The sequence below is a fragment of the Maniola jurtina genome, chromosome 6 (genome assembly GCF_905333055.1).
Source record: "Maniola jurtina chromosome 6, ilManJurt1.1, whole genome shotgun sequence".
Classification (NCBI taxonomy): Eukaryota; Metazoa; Arthropoda; class Insecta; order Lepidoptera; family Nymphalidae; genus Maniola; species Maniola jurtina.
The window spans coordinates 11,544,809-11,562,775 of NC_060034.1; the positions used below are offsets into that span (position 1 = coordinate 11,544,809).

The 17,967-nt window shown below is 35.0% G+C and overlaps 2 protein-coding genes across 3 annotated transcripts; both read right to left on the minus strand.

Annotated features, from left to right (window-relative positions):
* Positions 1-496: 496 nt before the first annotated feature.
* On the minus strand, positions 497-9,500 carry LOC123866450 (lipopolysaccharide-induced tumor necrosis factor-alpha factor homolog). Of its 2 annotated transcripts, none has more exons than XM_045908034.1 (3): positions 9,489-9,500; positions 3,627-3,765; positions 497-723 (listed from the first exon to the last, which is right to left on the minus strand). In XM_045908034.1, exons 2-3 carry the CDS (start codon positions 3,758-3,760, stop codon positions 621-623), a joined length of 237 nt encoding a protein of 78 aa, XP_045763990.1. In that variant the 5' UTR covers positions 3,761-3,765; positions 9,489-9,500; the 3' UTR covers positions 497-620. The 2 variants fall into 2 exon arrangements, with proteins under 2 accessions (XP_045763990.1, XP_045763989.1); XM_045908033.1 differs by lacking the exon at positions 9,489-9,500 and adding an exon at positions 6,176-6,289 and having other exon boundaries at positions 3,627-3,778.
* On the minus strand, positions 8,498-12,897 carry LOC123866446 (lipopolysaccharide-induced tumor necrosis factor-alpha factor homolog). The gene is made up of 3 exons (XM_045908030.1): positions 12,482-12,897; positions 10,204-10,519; positions 8,498-9,437 (listed from the first exon to the last, which is right to left on the minus strand). Exons 1-3 carry the CDS (start codon positions 12,492-12,494, stop codon positions 9,335-9,337), a joined length of 432 nt encoding a protein of 143 aa, XP_045763986.1. The 5' UTR covers positions 12,495-12,897; the 3' UTR covers positions 8,498-9,334.
* Positions 12,898-17,967: the final 5,070 nt, after the last annotated feature.

Sequence of the window (17,967 nt, forward strand, 5' to 3'; positions counted from 1 at the left end):
ATGAAATTGGAACTACGATTGTATGAAACGAGTGACGGAGAGAGCCCTGTTAAAGATGCTATGGCATAAATACTCAAATGATTAAATCACCTTCAAATGAATAAAACCATAAAAAAATTACGATAAGCCTGTGTAAAAAGATAATGTTTTGAAAAGGTTATAAACATCCTAAAACGACATTTAAAAATATAAAATTTTTTCAGCATTTATTTCTACAGACGCCCTTGTATAACTTTTCATGTAGATATTTATATTAACGTGACTAGCAGGTCAGTGGAAACTGGAAATTTGTTATTTAGCATGGACGGGCAAATGTTCTTTGGAGTTAAGTAGATTAATGCAACTACCATAATATCACGTTTTTAGCTTAAAAATTACAACTAGGGGCTGTAACTTAACGGCTTACGACCTTTAAATTCGGTTTCTTTAAATGGCCTCAGTTAATTATTTAATAATTTGTAATTATTATTGCGTGATTTTCATTAAAAGGCACAGCAAGAAATTCTTATTGTAATCACATTTGAACTTAAGCGATAATAATAATGGATAAATCTAAAAAACATTAATATAAATAATGTTTTTAGAGCTAAATGATATTCAATGTTTAAATATTATTAACGCTATCCCTGATAAGTCCCGAGGTAGGCGTTACAACTAGGACAGTAGTGATCGGCGTTTTGGCAAGAATCCATGCAGTAAGGAACGCAAACACAAGGCCAGCATCTGAAAAGAAAAATCATCTAAGTATTCTATAAATACATTGTAATAGCTATAGTTACATAGCAACCTGAATATTGCCAACACATGAACAAGAAAAAGGCACGTCGAATCGACATGCTTTGAATTAAGTACATTATTCACAATACCACCATCATCATACCATCTTATCACATAGTAAGTACCTGCGATTATAGCTAGGGATGTATATTAGACCAACTACCCGCCCGGGGTACTGTTCACTGGGGTACAATTTCTGCAAAAATTGATTGGGATTACAGGACGTTATGCCTACCTCAATCTAAATCCTGAAGTACATAGGTATATACAACAGTGCTGCACATTAATATGTCAGTCTATCACTTTACCTGTAGTATCTATTCGAACTTAGGTAGGTATAGTATCGCAAAACAAGTAGTCCAACTCCAATCTGAGGACATGGCGCATTGACTGCGCAGTAGGTATAAGTACATTGTTTTATACCGTCTTAACTCTTAACTCTGATGCGGTTAGGTGTTAAGACTACACAGATCTCCGCGGAATTGCGTCCTTGGCTGTGCCTTCGTCGCGTCGTGCACAGACCATCATGTTGCTACTTCAGATTGGACTAATTAGGTAGGTACCTTCATGTTTTGCGATTACTATAGGACATTTGAGTCATGTCAGTATGGCACATGACTCATCAGTCATGAGTTCATGACACATCCCTAATTACCTACGTAATTAAAACCTAAAAAACGTAAGCATAGGAAAACTCAGGGACACAATCTTTAGAAGCAATTAGGTCACTTTCCCATTGAACTTTACGCTTATTATTATTTTATTTTAAAAACAAATATACCTACCTACATAAAAAAATACAATGATGAAATGACCATTCCGGTGCATCATAAACCGTCAGGTTTACCTGTGCACCGACCATTATTTAATTAACCAATTAATGAGTATTCCATCGAGTTTAAGTTGTAAGACCTGTTTTTGATGTCTATATTAATATTTATGATTGCAAACAGACGCCCAGTGCGTGTTCGCGTAATAGAAACATGGCGAAAATCGCCAAGGCCGCGCGGCCGTATACCTACCTACCTACCAAACCAGCCGGCAGGTTTGCCTTGACTTGTCATGCATAACTTGTTACACTGTTGAATCTCTTTATGCAAAATTCGCATTTTTTTTTACACACTATAGGCAAGCGCTTGACCACAATCACACCTGATGGAAAGTGATGATGTGGTCTAAGATGGGACGCGTTTACCTAGAAGATGCCTAATCACCCTGGTTTTAAAAATTCTCGGATTGTAATTTTGAATCTCCGTAATTCAAGGTAAGAATCTAAAATTGGTTTGGTCATAGTCTACCATTTGAAAACATTATGGAAAATTCTCAGGCAGATGCCTTCTTTACGCCTCAACCAACTACTCAACAGATATAATCTATGTACAGAGATAGGATACTTTTCATCCCAGAAAAAGCAAATAATTCCTGGGGGATTTAAATTATTCCCGTGGAATTTAAAAACAAGCTTGTAACAACGCGGATGAAGTTGCACAAGCTATAAAATTCATATTTTATTATTTTTGTATGTTTCGATGCATTAAAATGCAATTAAATAGCATTTGATTGCAGTCGTAAATATAAAGGAAACTGAATCGTTATCGATAGGTGCTTACGTCATTCTAAGAAAATATAGCTGCAGGGAAATACCTAGGTATAATTGAGGGCATAGAATAGGTAGGTATAGATAACTTTATGAGCACTTTGATAATGTGGATAATTAATATCTCAATTTTATCCTTGTGGTGGAATAAGTACCTAATAGGTAAAACTAACTAATAAAATCGTAAACAGTGACAAACAAGTTATCAGATGATTTTATCAGGGAAATAACTAAGTGCATTCTAATATGAAAAAGCTAAGGCACGTCAAATTGTGTTCACCAGTTTATAATAATATGACTACGAATTAAAATAAACCAATCTAAATAAAAATTGGAAAAGGTCACTTACTGACTGGCTGACTGACTGACTGATCTATCAACGCACAGCTAAAACTACTGGACGGATCAGACTGTTTGGGACAGTCTTACCTACCATACCTCATGTTTAAGCTATAATACCAGTTACCTATACCTAAGCTTTGCATTATGGGATATAAAATATTATATTAAAGTTCGGTCAAAATAGGCATTCAAGGTTACAATACAAATTGTTCTTCCACTTACACCAACAATCTCTTACACTAACAATCACCATTCCTGAGATATTGTGATTTTAAAACTTGAAGAAAACTTTTACAATTGTAATATCTCGGGAATGGTGATTCTTACAAAAAAAAAATTATAAATAATTTTATGATCTACAATTTATGTCTTATCCAATTTATGATAAAACTTACCGTTTAGCTTGAAAATGCAAAACACCCATTTTTTTGAACTTTGACCTTGAATATATTTTCATTTGTACAATTCATTTAAATTGGTGTTCCCAACATTCATACCAATTTTTAGCTCTATGCGAATTACTGTATCCTTAAATGTCTATTTTGACTGGGCTATAATATAATTTATAGTATACATATATATTTGGAGTACTGTGTTTATATCCCATAGTGAAAAATTAACTTTATACGGTGTAAATGTTTGTATACAGACGTCATTTGGCACCGTTGTTGTACCGACTACATATAACATATTCTGAGCCATTGTTAATAACGAGACAATGCCAACGAAATAATGACAAATGATAATATTCAGAGCTATTACATGATACAAATGTCAATACGAAGTAATATTTACAGGTTTCAGCATTATGCAACCATTGTGTAAAATTCACTTGAATCGGATACGGAACCTTAAAATATATAATTTTTAGGGTTCCGTATGTACAATACCAAAACAGATATATACTTACAGGAATAGGCACAGGACTAGAGCTATTATGTGTGTTTTAGTTGTAGCTTTGTGTTCTACTCTAGTGACCACGTTGGCTCTGCATGACGGGCAGACCAGGCTGGAAGCTTTAGGACCTACTGCTGCGATGTTCATTTTTGCTGAAAAAAGAAAAAAGTTGTATTAACGCACCATTGTTTGCCTGAAAGGAACTGCTATGCAGCAGTGTCTGCCAAATTCCTAACTTATTTTCCCCAACTTGTTCTGCTAGATTCCCATTGCTTTCCGATAGATACCTATTAGATCATTAGTTGCATATCAGGTGTTAACCGTTACGTTAGGTTGAACGTTGAACTCATAATCATCATCATCATCATGATCAACCCATTTCCGCCCCACTACTAAGTACGGGTCTCCTCTCAGAATGAGAAGGGTTTAGGCCATAGTCTGCCACGCTGGCCCAATGCGGATTGGCAGACTTCACACACCTTTGAGAACTCTCAGGCATGCAGGTTTCCTCACGATGTTTTCCTTCACCGTTAAAGCAAGTGATATTTAATTGCTTAAAACGCACATAACTGAAAAGTTAGTGGTGCGTGCCCGGGATCGAACCCCCGACCTCCGATTAGGAGGTGGACGTTCTAACCACTAGGCTATCACAGCTTAACTCATAATAATATAAGCAAAATATGTTGTATAATGTACCTATTTTGGTTCAAAGTTCACTTTTGTCTCATTAAATTATGGAGATAATAACATGAATACTGACTTTTACAAACCACATTTCATTTTGCTAGTCAAAGTTAAACCACTACTTTATAGTTAAACGGAAGGTAACCATAACAAACTTTAACCGTCTGATGTGCAATTGGTTCTTACTAAAATAAATGAATATCGCAGTCAGTTGCTAACTACTTGTTGAACGAATACGGAACGTACCTACAAATAAAGATAAAAACTTTATAATGTAGTACAGCTGTTATATTATAGTCTCTTAACAACCAGTCGCCTTCAGGATGATGTCATGATTTTTTACGGTAATACATGAATAGGATCAAGGTCAGATAGTCATGATAGCTCTGGCCCAGAAAATAAGCATGGCTGAGTATTATTTTGATGTGCTCACTCTATGAACTCACTAGCAGTTTTGTGAGCAGTCCTGGATTCGATTCCCGACTGGATTAAATTAGGAATTGGCGATTTACTAGATGATACCCGCAACTTTATCCACGTGGGTTTATACTTTATAGGTACCTTTTTCCTTAAAAATCCCGTGAGAAGTCTTTTATTTACCGAGACGTCTCCAAGATGCAAACAAGCTACTCGTATCTCTGTACCATATAGAGCTATCTTCTGTACTAAATTTCATCAAAATCGGTTAAACGCATAGGCCGTGAAAAACTAACTGACAAACTTCCGCATCATTATTAGTATAGATATGGGACAGATCTAAGCAAAGATCCCACACTAGTCTGAGGCTTCGGTCATGCGATACCAAGTGATTAAGCGTAGGTACTGGTGCATGCCACGCAAAACCAATTAGGTATATTGTGGGTAAGTGCTAAGTAGGTAGGCATGGGTTCAATAAAATAATATTCACCTTTCAAGTTAGCGGTTCCATCGATATCAACCTCTGGATCTCTTACCACTAGATGAGATCGCAGTTAAGGGACAAATTATCAGATAAAAAAATTAAAAAGAAAACCTAACTATTAAAAATTATCAAAAGTACCTTTTCCAATTAAACTCTTGCGAATACTACCGACTATATTTTACTAGTAGATGACGTTGGATTCGACCTTCATATTTAATTTCGTGTCTACGATAAAACACTCCCGAAATTCTTTTAATAGGTTTACGGGACAGCTACGTGCCTCGTTAAGTGCCCATTACAAAAAAGTTTTTTTTTGTTTCGCTCAGTAGTAACGAACAAAAATACTAATAAGAAATTAGGTACCTCTATTAGATAAATGAATTATTCAGGTTAAAGTACCTACCTACATATTTAGTTATTAGTATTGCTTTAGTGGTCACAGGTAAATTTTCCTATAGTCCTAATTCCTGAAGATGAGGTTACTGTTGCCTACAAATACTGTGGTTAAAATATGCGCCGGCGCAAGTATCAGAGAGATCGCCAGTTGTAGCACATTGACCGAATTCCTATATTTGCTCGACAAGCAAGTTGTGTTGGGAGATCCATGTTTGTCTCGGTACACATTAATTGCTACACTCGAGCAAGACTTTGGTCTTTTACAGATTTTATCATTTTATTTCGCATATCCTTTGCATCACAATAATATTATACTTAATTTTGTACTTATCGAAATTCTATTAGAGACTCGATACCAAAGTGTAATAATTATAAGTCACTACGTACATTATGTACCCGCCTCAAGAAAGTTGACACCTAAAGGCAACGGTTCGGTACAAGCAAACCACTTTCCATCTTTACAAACAAAACTTCATACGAAATTAAATTCTAGGTTTCAGGTTTCATCATAATGTGATTCTTTTCACTTTGACAAACAAAACAAAAAAGATTGAAATTAAAGGAAATAATTACCTGGTTTGAGGCGTAACTAATTAAAAAGTGGGAAAAACACCGAACACAAACTCCAATAACAACACAAGCGACCACACTGAATGAAAGTAACAGACTAGTGATTACTAAATAATAGTGGTGTTGAAGCCTTCACAGTTCAAATAGACATTTGCTCATTCTACAATCTACATATTATAAGTGTTATCGGCCCAAGCCCCATAAAAATAAAGTAATAATAAATTAATCATTTATCTAAACCATTAATGTCTTTTCTAATCAAATAAGTAATAAAATAAAATAAACTTATAAGTACTTACTTTGTTTTTGTGTTTCGTACAGCTCACGGACAAACTTCTTAGCTTGAAGCGTGAATCAAACTGCAACTGGACAATAATTTATGTAGGTTTACATTAAATATGTTTTGAAAATTTTAATCGTAGGAAGCCAAAGACTGCTTTGGCACAGAAATCATTGTAGGAAACATTATTATCAACTTAGACTCCAAACAAACACTTTTTTTTTGAGTTTGTCTGTCTGTCTGTCTGTGCACACTTTACTTTGATTGGATTTGAATGTAACTTGGCACACTTAAGCTAATACTCCGGGTTAACATACTGGATAATCAATTTCATCCCAAAAAAATGGGATTTAGCTTCAGGATACGTGATCAAAATTTTTAACTATTTTACACCATAACTCCGTCAAAATTGAACCGATTTTCATATTTTTTTACTAAGTTTGTGCCTATTTGTATAGTAGAAGTTTATAAGTAGGGAGATTCTAAAATAATAGATTTATACCTATTTGTCTATGGAATAGTTACGCTGCCAACAATTATTTTCGTTAAAATTTAATGGCAGTAGTATCGGAGTAAACTGATGTTTTCGAGGGGACGCGCGGCGAAAGTCTAATTCAATACATTGAGCTAATGCACTGGTGACTGGACTACTCGTATAGCTGGGTTCATAGTAGTGATCATGCGATAGGTACATACAAAATGACACTGACCTATCAGATTGAATTCAATCTGATACCATTTTCAGTGTCATTTGGTATCGATCCAAGCATTATTAAAAATATAATATCACGCTTCACGTTGATTCAATCGAAATCCAAATATGATACAGTAAATGCTGCTACCTGAATCTCAAGTAGGCGTCTACTATCTACCTATATTTTCTTTTTTGTTTTTTCGCTTTTTGGCCAATTTTCATTTCGCCTATATCCGGTGGAGTGAAAGACCCAGAATAAGTCTGACAAAACTACCCGATGTCTGTCAGTGTGGTATTAAAAACCTATAACTTATATGGTAAATTTGAATATTATCATCTAATTCTAAGTAATAAGTACCTATGTGCTTAAGATTTCAAATTATCCTCGATTATAAGATTCAGATGGCCTAACAATTGGGAATTTTGCAACTGTCCATGCAATAGGGAACACAAGCAAATAGGAAGTTATAGACTTTTAATAAATTAAAGTATTCTCAATCATTCTAAATGTATTTTTTCGAACTAATTTTCATTTTTTTTTTTTTCACTAGATAGAGGTATCTGCCAAATTCGTTAACTACGGTGGTGTACAGAAAAACTCAACCGAGTTTATGCTAACACCATATATTTTGTAATAAAAGTTGAAAACATTTTTTGTGAACAATTAAGTAAATAAATTTAAAAAAATTAGCTGAGAAGTGAGTAGGTGATATTGAATTAGGTATGGGATAATATCGATATTTTTTTATCGAGAAGATTATTATCGTTACCACCATTTTAGACTCTGGCACAGGCAATATATATAATGATGGTACTGAATACTGACCATGTTTTTAAAAACCGCACTGCTACATCCGGGAGGATGTTTGTCCTCTGCCCTAGTAATTCACGCAATTATCTCACATGAGTCATCATTCCTGATTCGCTTGAAGGTCTGATAAGTTGTTTCGATATTCTGACATAAATATACTCACACTAAGCACGTAATGCATCATTTTCATTGTATTGTAAATTATTCTATAGCAGGTAGTAATTATTTAGTTCTGCACGAAGGACAAAATATCTTAACAGGCGTTGGACTTACGGGAGGCGTACGCGTTGCTAGGCTAGTGCCATAGGAGAAAATCTGCAACTTATAAACAAGCTTTTAACTCGCAAGATTAGCTAGGTTTTTACGACAGTAGTGTCATTATAGGTCATAGAAGTTATCAAGATGAAAGGCTTTACCATAGTTTTACAAATGACTTGTTTTTTCCGCTAATGGGTTGTAACTCATAACTGAAAATTTTTGGATAGTGCTTTTTTTGGTTTTCAGTACTGTATGATATTTTATGATGTTTAAAAAAAACAGTAAATGTTAAAGTAACAATTTTATTTAAGTTCAAAATGTTTGCAAAATACAATATAGTATCTACCTAAGTATACTTACTACATAGTAAAAATATTTAATGGAATACTATTATGAAATATGGATAAATTACTGAACATTGCCATACAAAATAAACCGTGTATAATAGAGAAAATCGTAAGTAAAGTTCAGATAGGTTTTAAAACCAACTTTTCACATTGCAAAGCTAGTAAAAACGCTAGTTTTCTTACAAATGTACTTAAAAATAAAGAAATATATCACAATAGAATTTAATAGAATCCTCTGACACCGGCGCGACGCAACGCCGTCGTTTCAATAAAATAAAAGGCTTTTTAAAAGCAACAAGCCTCATAAGTGACTGAGATGAAGATGTTACAGATATTGTGTCACGGATTTTAACAACTTCGAAAAAACTGTTTTTTCGAACCAGTTTTATTTTATTTTCTTCCACATAAAACATGTCATGCTAACTTTAGCCGCATGTAGACGCGTTTTACGGCACGACAACGCAGCATCTACAAGCGTCTTCCAATCGTCGCACTGACATTCGCCAGTGTGTTTAGACTCTAATATAAATGCATTATTAAAAGCCTGGTACTCATCTGTAAGCCGTAACGAAACTACTTATTGCAGGCATTCTATTATAGGCACGATGTTCATGACTATAATCGTAACCTATTACGTTTCGCAGTGCGAGCTTCTTTAGATTCGCGGTATAAACAGACTTTTGACGATATTCACTTGATTTTTTGACAATCTTGACCCTTGCATGACTCATATAGTTACAGCTCGTTAGTGAGTACCGGCTTTGGGTAGACATTACAAAATTATGCAGAGTATGAACCGATGTATGCACTGCAGTTAGGGCAGTAGTGTTCGGCGTTCTGGCAGGAGTCCACACAATAAGGAACGCATACGCAGGGCCAGCAACTGGAAAAAAATCATTGAAGAGTTATACATTGCCAAATCAATAAAATAGACCTTTTTAAGAGGGGTGTATTCGTAGCGCGCTCTAAATAAACGTACCTATTTTTGCTCTTATTTGATAGGTAACGATCCAACCAAGCTCAAGGAGTACCTACGTTCTAGGAACTAATATCTATGTCTGTGGTTTTATTCAGTTCCAAAGTTATGCATAAACTATACATTGTCTACAAAATTTACATACAAAATGTTTAAACACGTGTAACTTTGAAAACTGGTTATTTTTACGGAAATTTGGCAAGACACAATTTTTTTATTATTTTCTGGATTTAACTGGTTGGTTTGTAACTGGCTGGTTCTAAAACGTATCTATAAAATTACGTCGATATTCAAAAGAGAACCAAACAATGGAGTAAGTGACTGTCGTTAATTTTTAAATGTTTTAGCCGAAATATTTGCTGACTTCATTCTTTTGTTCACACTACATTACACTCCATAAGTGTAAATTAAAAATTTATAACACCCCCGACAAATGAAGGTTACAGTAACTAGAAAAGAGCTGATAACTTTCAAACGGCTGAACCAATTTTCTTAGATTATAGCTAAGAAAGAACACTCTCGATCAAGCCACCTTTCAAACAACAAAACTAAATTAAAATCCGTTGATTAGTTTAGGAGAGAGTCAGACAGACACACTGATACACAGATACACACGGCAAACTTATAACACCCGTCTTTTTGGGTCGGGGTATAAAAACTGCAGTATACATACCCTATGAGACAAAGCAGCGCAGCAAACAGATGTGTTCTCATAGAGGGGACCCTCTCCACCCTTGTAACTATTTGATGATTGCAAGACCTGCACACATATGAGGTAGGTCCTGGCGCCATACTGTTTGTAACAATGACGGTGGCTCCCACAATTCCTGTGTTTGGATGGATGACGGTTACTTGTGGTTGATTCATGGCTGGAGGATATCCAGGTTGGGCGGGGCCTGGAGCAAAGCCTGGGTATGGTGGCGGGTCCGGCCCTGGGTATGTATGAGGTTGAGCTGTCGCATTGCTGTCCATAGCTCCCATATCTCTCTCTGAAAACATAATTTTAGTACCTATTAGGTGTATTAATTTCGATTTTTTATAAATAGTTTTAGTTGGTTCAGTTTGCTAATCTATTTTATTTAAAAATTGTCTTTATGACGTCATCACTCGTCACTACCCATCACTACGTCACTACCTATACCTATCATCTGCGCAAAAGTGTTTATTTGTTGGTTTGTCCTTCAAGTAACGGAACAACTGATCAACGGGATATTTCGCATGGGTATAGTTGAAGACTGCTGTTAGTGACATGCTACTTTTTGTCCCGGAAAATCAAAGAGTTCCCACGGGATTTTAAGATTTGAATCCACGTGGATGAAGTCGAGGGTATCACCATGGCATCGTCCAATCATTAGTAATACATCAGAAAATAACTATTGCAACAGTTATTTATTACAAGTGCTGACAAATACCTCGGTACTAGCTGCTTAAAATAAAATTCTAATAGTTAAATAGGAACATTAACACAATACGATATGTCGTAGAAACTTTTTTTTAGAGACTTTACAAAATGAGGCGACCGTGACGTTTGGAAATCCCTACAAGACCCCTATGGGACGCCTTCCGAAAGTTGACGTCTTTCGGTTGGCGATGATGATGATGTCGAATCATTCCGATAAACAAAATTTTAATTATAAATAAATAATTTTATTGGTCCAGGCTTTATCTTATTTTTCTTTGTATTGCGTTCTTATCATTTATGATTTATGATTCATGTAAGTAGATAGATGACTGTAATCTACCTACCTATCGCGGAATCGTCGGACGTGAAAAATATATAATAATTACGTACAGTAGGTACCTAGTAAATTGTTTTTGAGAGAACGATAAATAATTGAACTTGTATATTAGTATTTTAGCTAAAGCTATAAAGGACATAATTTGGCTAATAAATAAAGTTTGCCTTTCGGAAAGTTGCCGTTTGGAAGCGTAAATATACGATCAAAATAAATTTTCCCTTTTTGAAGTCTTAGAAAAATTCGTTATCAATATAGCAAAATAAAACCACATACACACATACACACTTGTACACACGCATATATTCATCTGATATTGCAACTTCGTTGGAGCATAAAATATCCTAGAGTCGAGACCGCGTATAAGCAAGCGTAGTGTGGAGCTCTGCATCATGATGGACTGACGTCATTATAAAGAGGCTGGTGGGAAGTGGCTGGATGAAGAAGGCTGAGAACTGAGCGTGGTCGCGTTCTTTAGAGATGGCCAATATCCAACAGTGAATGTCCACAGGATGACGATGATGATGATAATGATAATTAAAGATTTAGTTTTTAAGTGGGCTACGCTAGAAGACACGCTCCGTCGCCCCTTCATTCAGCTTCAGGTTTTGCGCTTCACAAAACCACTCTAGGGGTAGGTAGACAAGACTGCGTGGTCAGATTTCGTTTTTGTTCTGAACTAGGCTAGTTAAGTTCGATCGAATGGCTGAATATCATTTAATATCATTCGGGCGCTAATTAAACGGCGCCGTTTAATAAAGAGGCTAGGCTGTTAATGGAACGGCTAATTAAGCTAGTTGACCGCGACGCGACATACACATATAATGCGTCAATTGCCAACGCATTCTGTCATCCAAAATCCAATGAAAATACTATAAAAATACTTAAATTGAATCAAAATATATTTCTAGCTATGACGTCACAACATAGCATTGAACTATTATGTACTCTATCTCTATGCATGGCAGATTTTTTCCCCTTTGTTCGTTCTGTTGCATTAAACAGTTATTTACACTACCCCAAGGTACACATACCACACCGCGTACCACGTAGTTTACACTACAGTGAAAATAGCCGCCAATAGAAACCGATAGAAACTATTTTCTTTCACGAAAAGAATCACTAGGTATAATTCAAGGTCATATGAAAAATAGCGGCGGGAATTGACGGCCATAGAGAGAAAAAATGTACAATAATATAGGAAGCGTTACTCACTTTTTGTTTCCATTTTTTATTAACCTTCAACACTGTTACAGAAGATTTAAATCACTGTAGTTTACCGTCCCACACAAAAGAATAAAGTTCTGTGCCAATATTTCTCTAGCTCCACTGATTCACTCGATATCAGATTAGGCCCTATCTGAATACCGATAACAGTAATTTCGTTTTATTTGAGCCAAAATTCGATTTTTCTTACTGTTTTAATTTTTTGAACATGTTTTAATGAAATACACGACTGGGCGATGCGAGTTTGAGCATTATAGTGAACCGACGTTCGTTGTCTTTTTAATCGAGGGAATTAGTTTTAGCGATACTGCACAATTATTAAGAGATCGAATGAAATGCCAAAATCACTTTGTTTAACAATAGTTAAATATAAAAAGAGAATCAAATGTTTGCCTTCTCAGTAAAAATTTGCCTCTAGTATCGATCCAGTTAACTTTTATTTCATCGCTCGCGTGAGAACCCCGTAGTAGGGTGCGGTCGCCCGCGCATCGATTATTTCCGCATTCCTAGCTTCAATTTTGACGGCCATTGGAGCTTATTCTGTTGTAGATACACAATAGCTTAACTAAATTATTGATAGGTCTAAACCTAAGACTAACCTTTTTCGCAGAGAGCTTTCGTATGAAAGGGATAGCAATACATCTAGATTTTAGACCGTTTTGAGGGTTCCATCCATTAATTTGGACAAATTATTTCTTTGTGACTTCATAATGAATACGTAAAAACGCATTCCATATTTATTATTTTGATTTTGGGGAAGGAACCCTAAAAATGTGACCACATTGATAAGCCCTATCAGTCCGATAAGGAGATAAAGTTAAACAACATGTTCTTATTAAAGAAATACATTTACATATTTTTGTATTTTGGGCAATGATAGTGATACACAAATACTTAGGGAAAACGTTATTTTTAGGGTTCTGTAGCAAAACAAGGAACTCTCATAGTTTCGTTCGGTCTGTGTCACAGAATAAACTATAAGAGGTGTAATATGAAGTACAGTTACAGAATAAAAACACATATAATGATAGAAATCTCTTTCATAGAGTCCAATTTGAATTTTGAAACAAGGTTTTTTTCAGAAAGACCTCCTGAACATGATATTTCCACTCTCGAGTGGTACCTACTTTGAGAAACAGGGGATTTCACAATATGGTTAATTCTGTTATAATGATTTAAGACAATTTATAAAAGAAAGCTACCGTTTAAGAAATAATAATTTATGCGTGTTCTGGACACGCACTTGAAGTTTTAGTAACAACTTAAATAAATCTTTACTGTATACTTTAACATGTATTACACAGCTGAAATTGGTATGGTGAAAACAAAACGCAGGAGGAAACGCAAATGGAGAGACTCAAAGACCCAAAAGAAATAAAATCAAATTTGAATCAACAAGAAAGACCTTGCGCCTCCGCTTCATTCCATTCTGCAGGTGTGCATTGCACCTTAATGTTAATACACCTTTGTACTATTAAAGGGCAGTTCAGCGCGCGGTATTCGCTGACAGATAAGCTAATCTTGATTGAAAGCCTATTTGGCTAATGCAAGCTCAACCACACCACATACCAATCTATCACTTAGCAAATACAAATGGTTTAGCCTGTGAAAATCCTACATGCATAACTCATAAAAAGTATGGATTAGGTAAGGAATAAATAATGGCTTTGAAATCGAAAATGAAATTGAGAAAAGTATTTGCACATCAACGCACCTTGTTATCAAAGTCTAATTAGATGGGTAAGTAAGTACCTAATTTAAACGATAAGATAGATGAAGAACAAAAAGCACTTATAAAATGTTTTTCATACATTCAAACATAATATTATATACTCTTGTTTAATTAACAGCTGATAAATGGAGATTGTACCGACCTAATTTAAAACGATCTTCATATATTTAACGTACGCAACTACAAGTTAATAGAATTAAATAAACCCACTAATAGAGTATGAAGAGTCATAACCTGATTGTTGTTATTTATCTTATCTTATCATAGGTTCACTTTTGTGCTATGAGTACCTATTAGTAATGACAGTGAGTACCTATTCTATGGTTGTGTTCTGAAAGTGACTCATAACTTGCACAAGACGAAATTTTATAATTAAGTACACTTCTGATCGAAATTCTTTTTTTTAATCCGGACGGACGAATGTAGGCTACTTTTTGAAAGGAAAATCAATGTTCCCATGTAATTTATAACAAAACCTATTTTCACGCGGACGAAATCGCCTAGCTATACCAATTTGACACAGCATACTTACATACATCATCTCATCAGAGTATTGGTTGGATTCAGACTCAATACGCATGGAAGGGCTTACACAAAGGCGTATTTGTCCTATAGCTTTGAGCAAGCAATCACTTAATTGAAGCGACGCGCCGCCCGCCCGCCCATTTCAAAGGTGTATGTTAGCTTATGACTATGAGCGAAGAGACAGTTGTTACAATTTGAGTAGGTAACTTAATTTTACGCACTAAATAGTGTGTAGAATAAAGTATCTAGCAAGAGTATTCTTTCTTTGATTACGTTCTAAATAGTTAAGTACGAATAGATTACAATATTACAAGATTAAAATGTTTTGTGTTAAATTACATGACTGCCCAAAAACATGAGTCTAATATTTTAAGGGTGTATATATGTGAGATTCTTTATCCTACTAAGTTATATAACATACAAATATTTTGTTAATTTAACACATGACAGAAACTCGTGCAATCTAGTTATTTTATCCAAAACCGTCCTCCGAAACTGAACATAGTAAAAGCTCTTTTGTTGTGAAAAAAGACAACTTTTACACTTACCAAACCCAACTGCGCTGAGCATTTTACTGTTTTATTACATGCATAAGCAAACTTCATTTTATGCGTTGGCTGTGGGTTGTTGGAACAGCGAAATTGAAAATAAACTGCAACAAACTATACAGAAAGTTTCCCGCCACGCTGCAAATGACCGTGAATTGCATAACTTCGCCATTTGGAATTACTCTTCTTTTTAACTCTTAGTAAAATTATGTACCTACTGGTAGATAGTTATAGTTACTGATACACTATATTCTTTGTTTATAATATTTTCAACTTGCTTATTGAATGGGTTTATTAATGGAAATAAATAATATTAATTGTTGTTAAGCAAAAATCAATAATAAATCAGCCTATTATTTTATAACTATCATTTATATGATAAATTAATTTATCGAATTGATAATTTTAAATGTTTAACTATTTTTATTAGTGTTTTCTTTAGAACATTAAAAATACTGAGGTAATTAGTTAGTAGGTACCTACCTACTTAAAATTACTCATAAATTAATAATGTTGTTATATAGAAAGAAATGCTATAGTGACATACGCTAGGTAAGAAAGTATGTCAACATAACCAAGTATCAATATAATTAGGTGTCTCCGATTTTCTGTCTGCATGTATATTACCTTTTCAGGGTCCATCCGCTTAAGCGATTTTGATGAAAAGTACAGATGTATGGACCTTGCATCCAGGGAGTCGGGGTCGGGGACGCACATAAGCTAGGTAGATATGCTCTAAACTCAATGAGATCCGATGGGATTTGATTTAAAACCCTAAATTCACGCAGATAAAGTCACGGACATCATTTAGTTCAAGAATAAGGTTTGTTTATAATTCCTGCCTATCTATACCCACAAGACAGAATACCAAATTAAACTGAATATTGCCACGCCATTCTCGCGTTTACAGTAGGTAAGTTTCTACAATTAGCAAGGGAAAATACCACACCTAAATAAACTTCAGATAGGTAGGTAATGTTTTGGCGTGCGATCACCTACCTCTGTATAACATGGATGAACCCTTAAACAAAAATCAACTAAGACTCAGTCGCATATGCAAATGATTTGCGAAGGGTGATTCTACCTGAAGCTCGACCCTGAGGAGTTAATGTTTTCATCCATTAACTCAACCGAGCACTTATGAAATTCGTGCCCGCGATCTGAACAAGATTACACGCTGGCTGACATCTCTTCATCGATAGGGCTGTCACTGTATACCTAGGTAATATGTAAATAAATCTTACTAATATTATAAACGTGAAAGTTTGTATGTATGGATGTTTGTTACTCTTTCATGCAAAAACTACTGGACGGATTAGGCTGTTGGAATGGCGATAGATTATACCCTGGATTAACACATAGGCTACTTTTTATCCCGGGAATTCCACGGGATTTTAATATTTGAAACCTATATCCAAGGGAACGAAGTCGCGGGCATCAGCTAGTAATTTAATAAAATGAGCAATTCTTTTTTTAAGAATATAATTGGTTTCTCGAAAACGGATCTAAATATTTGCATGAAATTTTATATTTGCATAATATTTTACTTTCCAAAATCTATAGATAGGTAGATGTATTCTCATGGAAAGTTATCACATTCTCACTGTACACTTTAAAGAAAGCAAGAAAAGCTTGTTGTTGATAAGTAACCTACTAGTATTTCATACACGACAAGCTCACCGGCGACACTTTTGTTTTACCATAGAAAGAAAATATTTTGCTGCGCTAAAAAGTAGCTTCTATCTCTCCTTACAAACTTTCTACCTACCTGTAAAGTCCCATCAATATCAGTTCAGCCAATTTGAAGATTAATCTGGACAAAGGGATAAAAAAATTCGAAGACTGGACGAGACTTTGCTAGTAGGTAATCTAAAAAAAAATTATGAAAGTTATTAAGAAGTCACATGCAAATAGGTACTACGGCTACGATCAGTATTAGATACTTCAAAAACTATTCACAAACTAGTAGATAACTTATGCAATACTGTTCTAGCATTCAACATCTGCCCAACATGTTACGTGTTTTCTTTACAAATTCAGTCTCTGAAAAATTTAGATTTTCCACATTTCTCAGTTTCTCCAACTACATAACTGATAACCACAAGATTCTAATACAACTAATGCTTATCATGCATTAATTGATTGTATTCGTAGAACCAATATTTAGCTATCTTTTAAAGAAAACGTAGAATTTCGTAACGATTTTCAGCCAACATCTGAAAATCGATGAAACTGATTGCAGGCAACCATAGATCGCAGCTCGTTATCTGGATGACAGTACCCGAGGCATTCGTAGCGTCTTCATGGCGTCCAGTATTATCAGACCTCTGATTACATATCAACCACCCTTAAATCATCCAATTATATCGGGCCAAGGAGGGGTGAGTGGGTCTACAAAAAATGGTAAATCACACAGCAGGTAAAAGCGTATTTGCTAATGGAATACGTATGTGAGGATTAACAATTTGCGGAGGTTTACCAAAATTCTGAAACGTCTCTATTTATTAACAACTTAATTAGGTTGGTATTACAAAACTATAGGTAGGTACCTACCCCCTAACTGTAAAGATTCTTGCCAACGGCTCTTCTTAGTAGATCTGCTTTCCAAAGTGGTAGGTAAATCTTGACACAAGGTGGCCCCTACATAAAAATGATGTGCTTACTTAATA

Coding starts and splice junctions, on each gene's coding strand:
- LOC123866450 (XM_045908034.1), bottom strand. CDS start 3,760: ATGAACATCGCAGCAGTAGGTCCTAAAGCTTCCAGCCTGGTCTGCCCG. Junction 724..3,626: donor CTAGTCCTGTGCCTATTCCT/GTAAGTATATAT, acceptor TTTTCTTTTCAG/ATGCTGGCCTTGTGTTTGCG.
- LOC123866446 (XM_045908030.1), bottom strand. Junction 9,438..10,203: donor GCGCTGCTTTGTCTCATAGG/GTATGTATACTG, acceptor ATTTTTTTCCAG/TTGCTGGCCCTGCGTATGCG.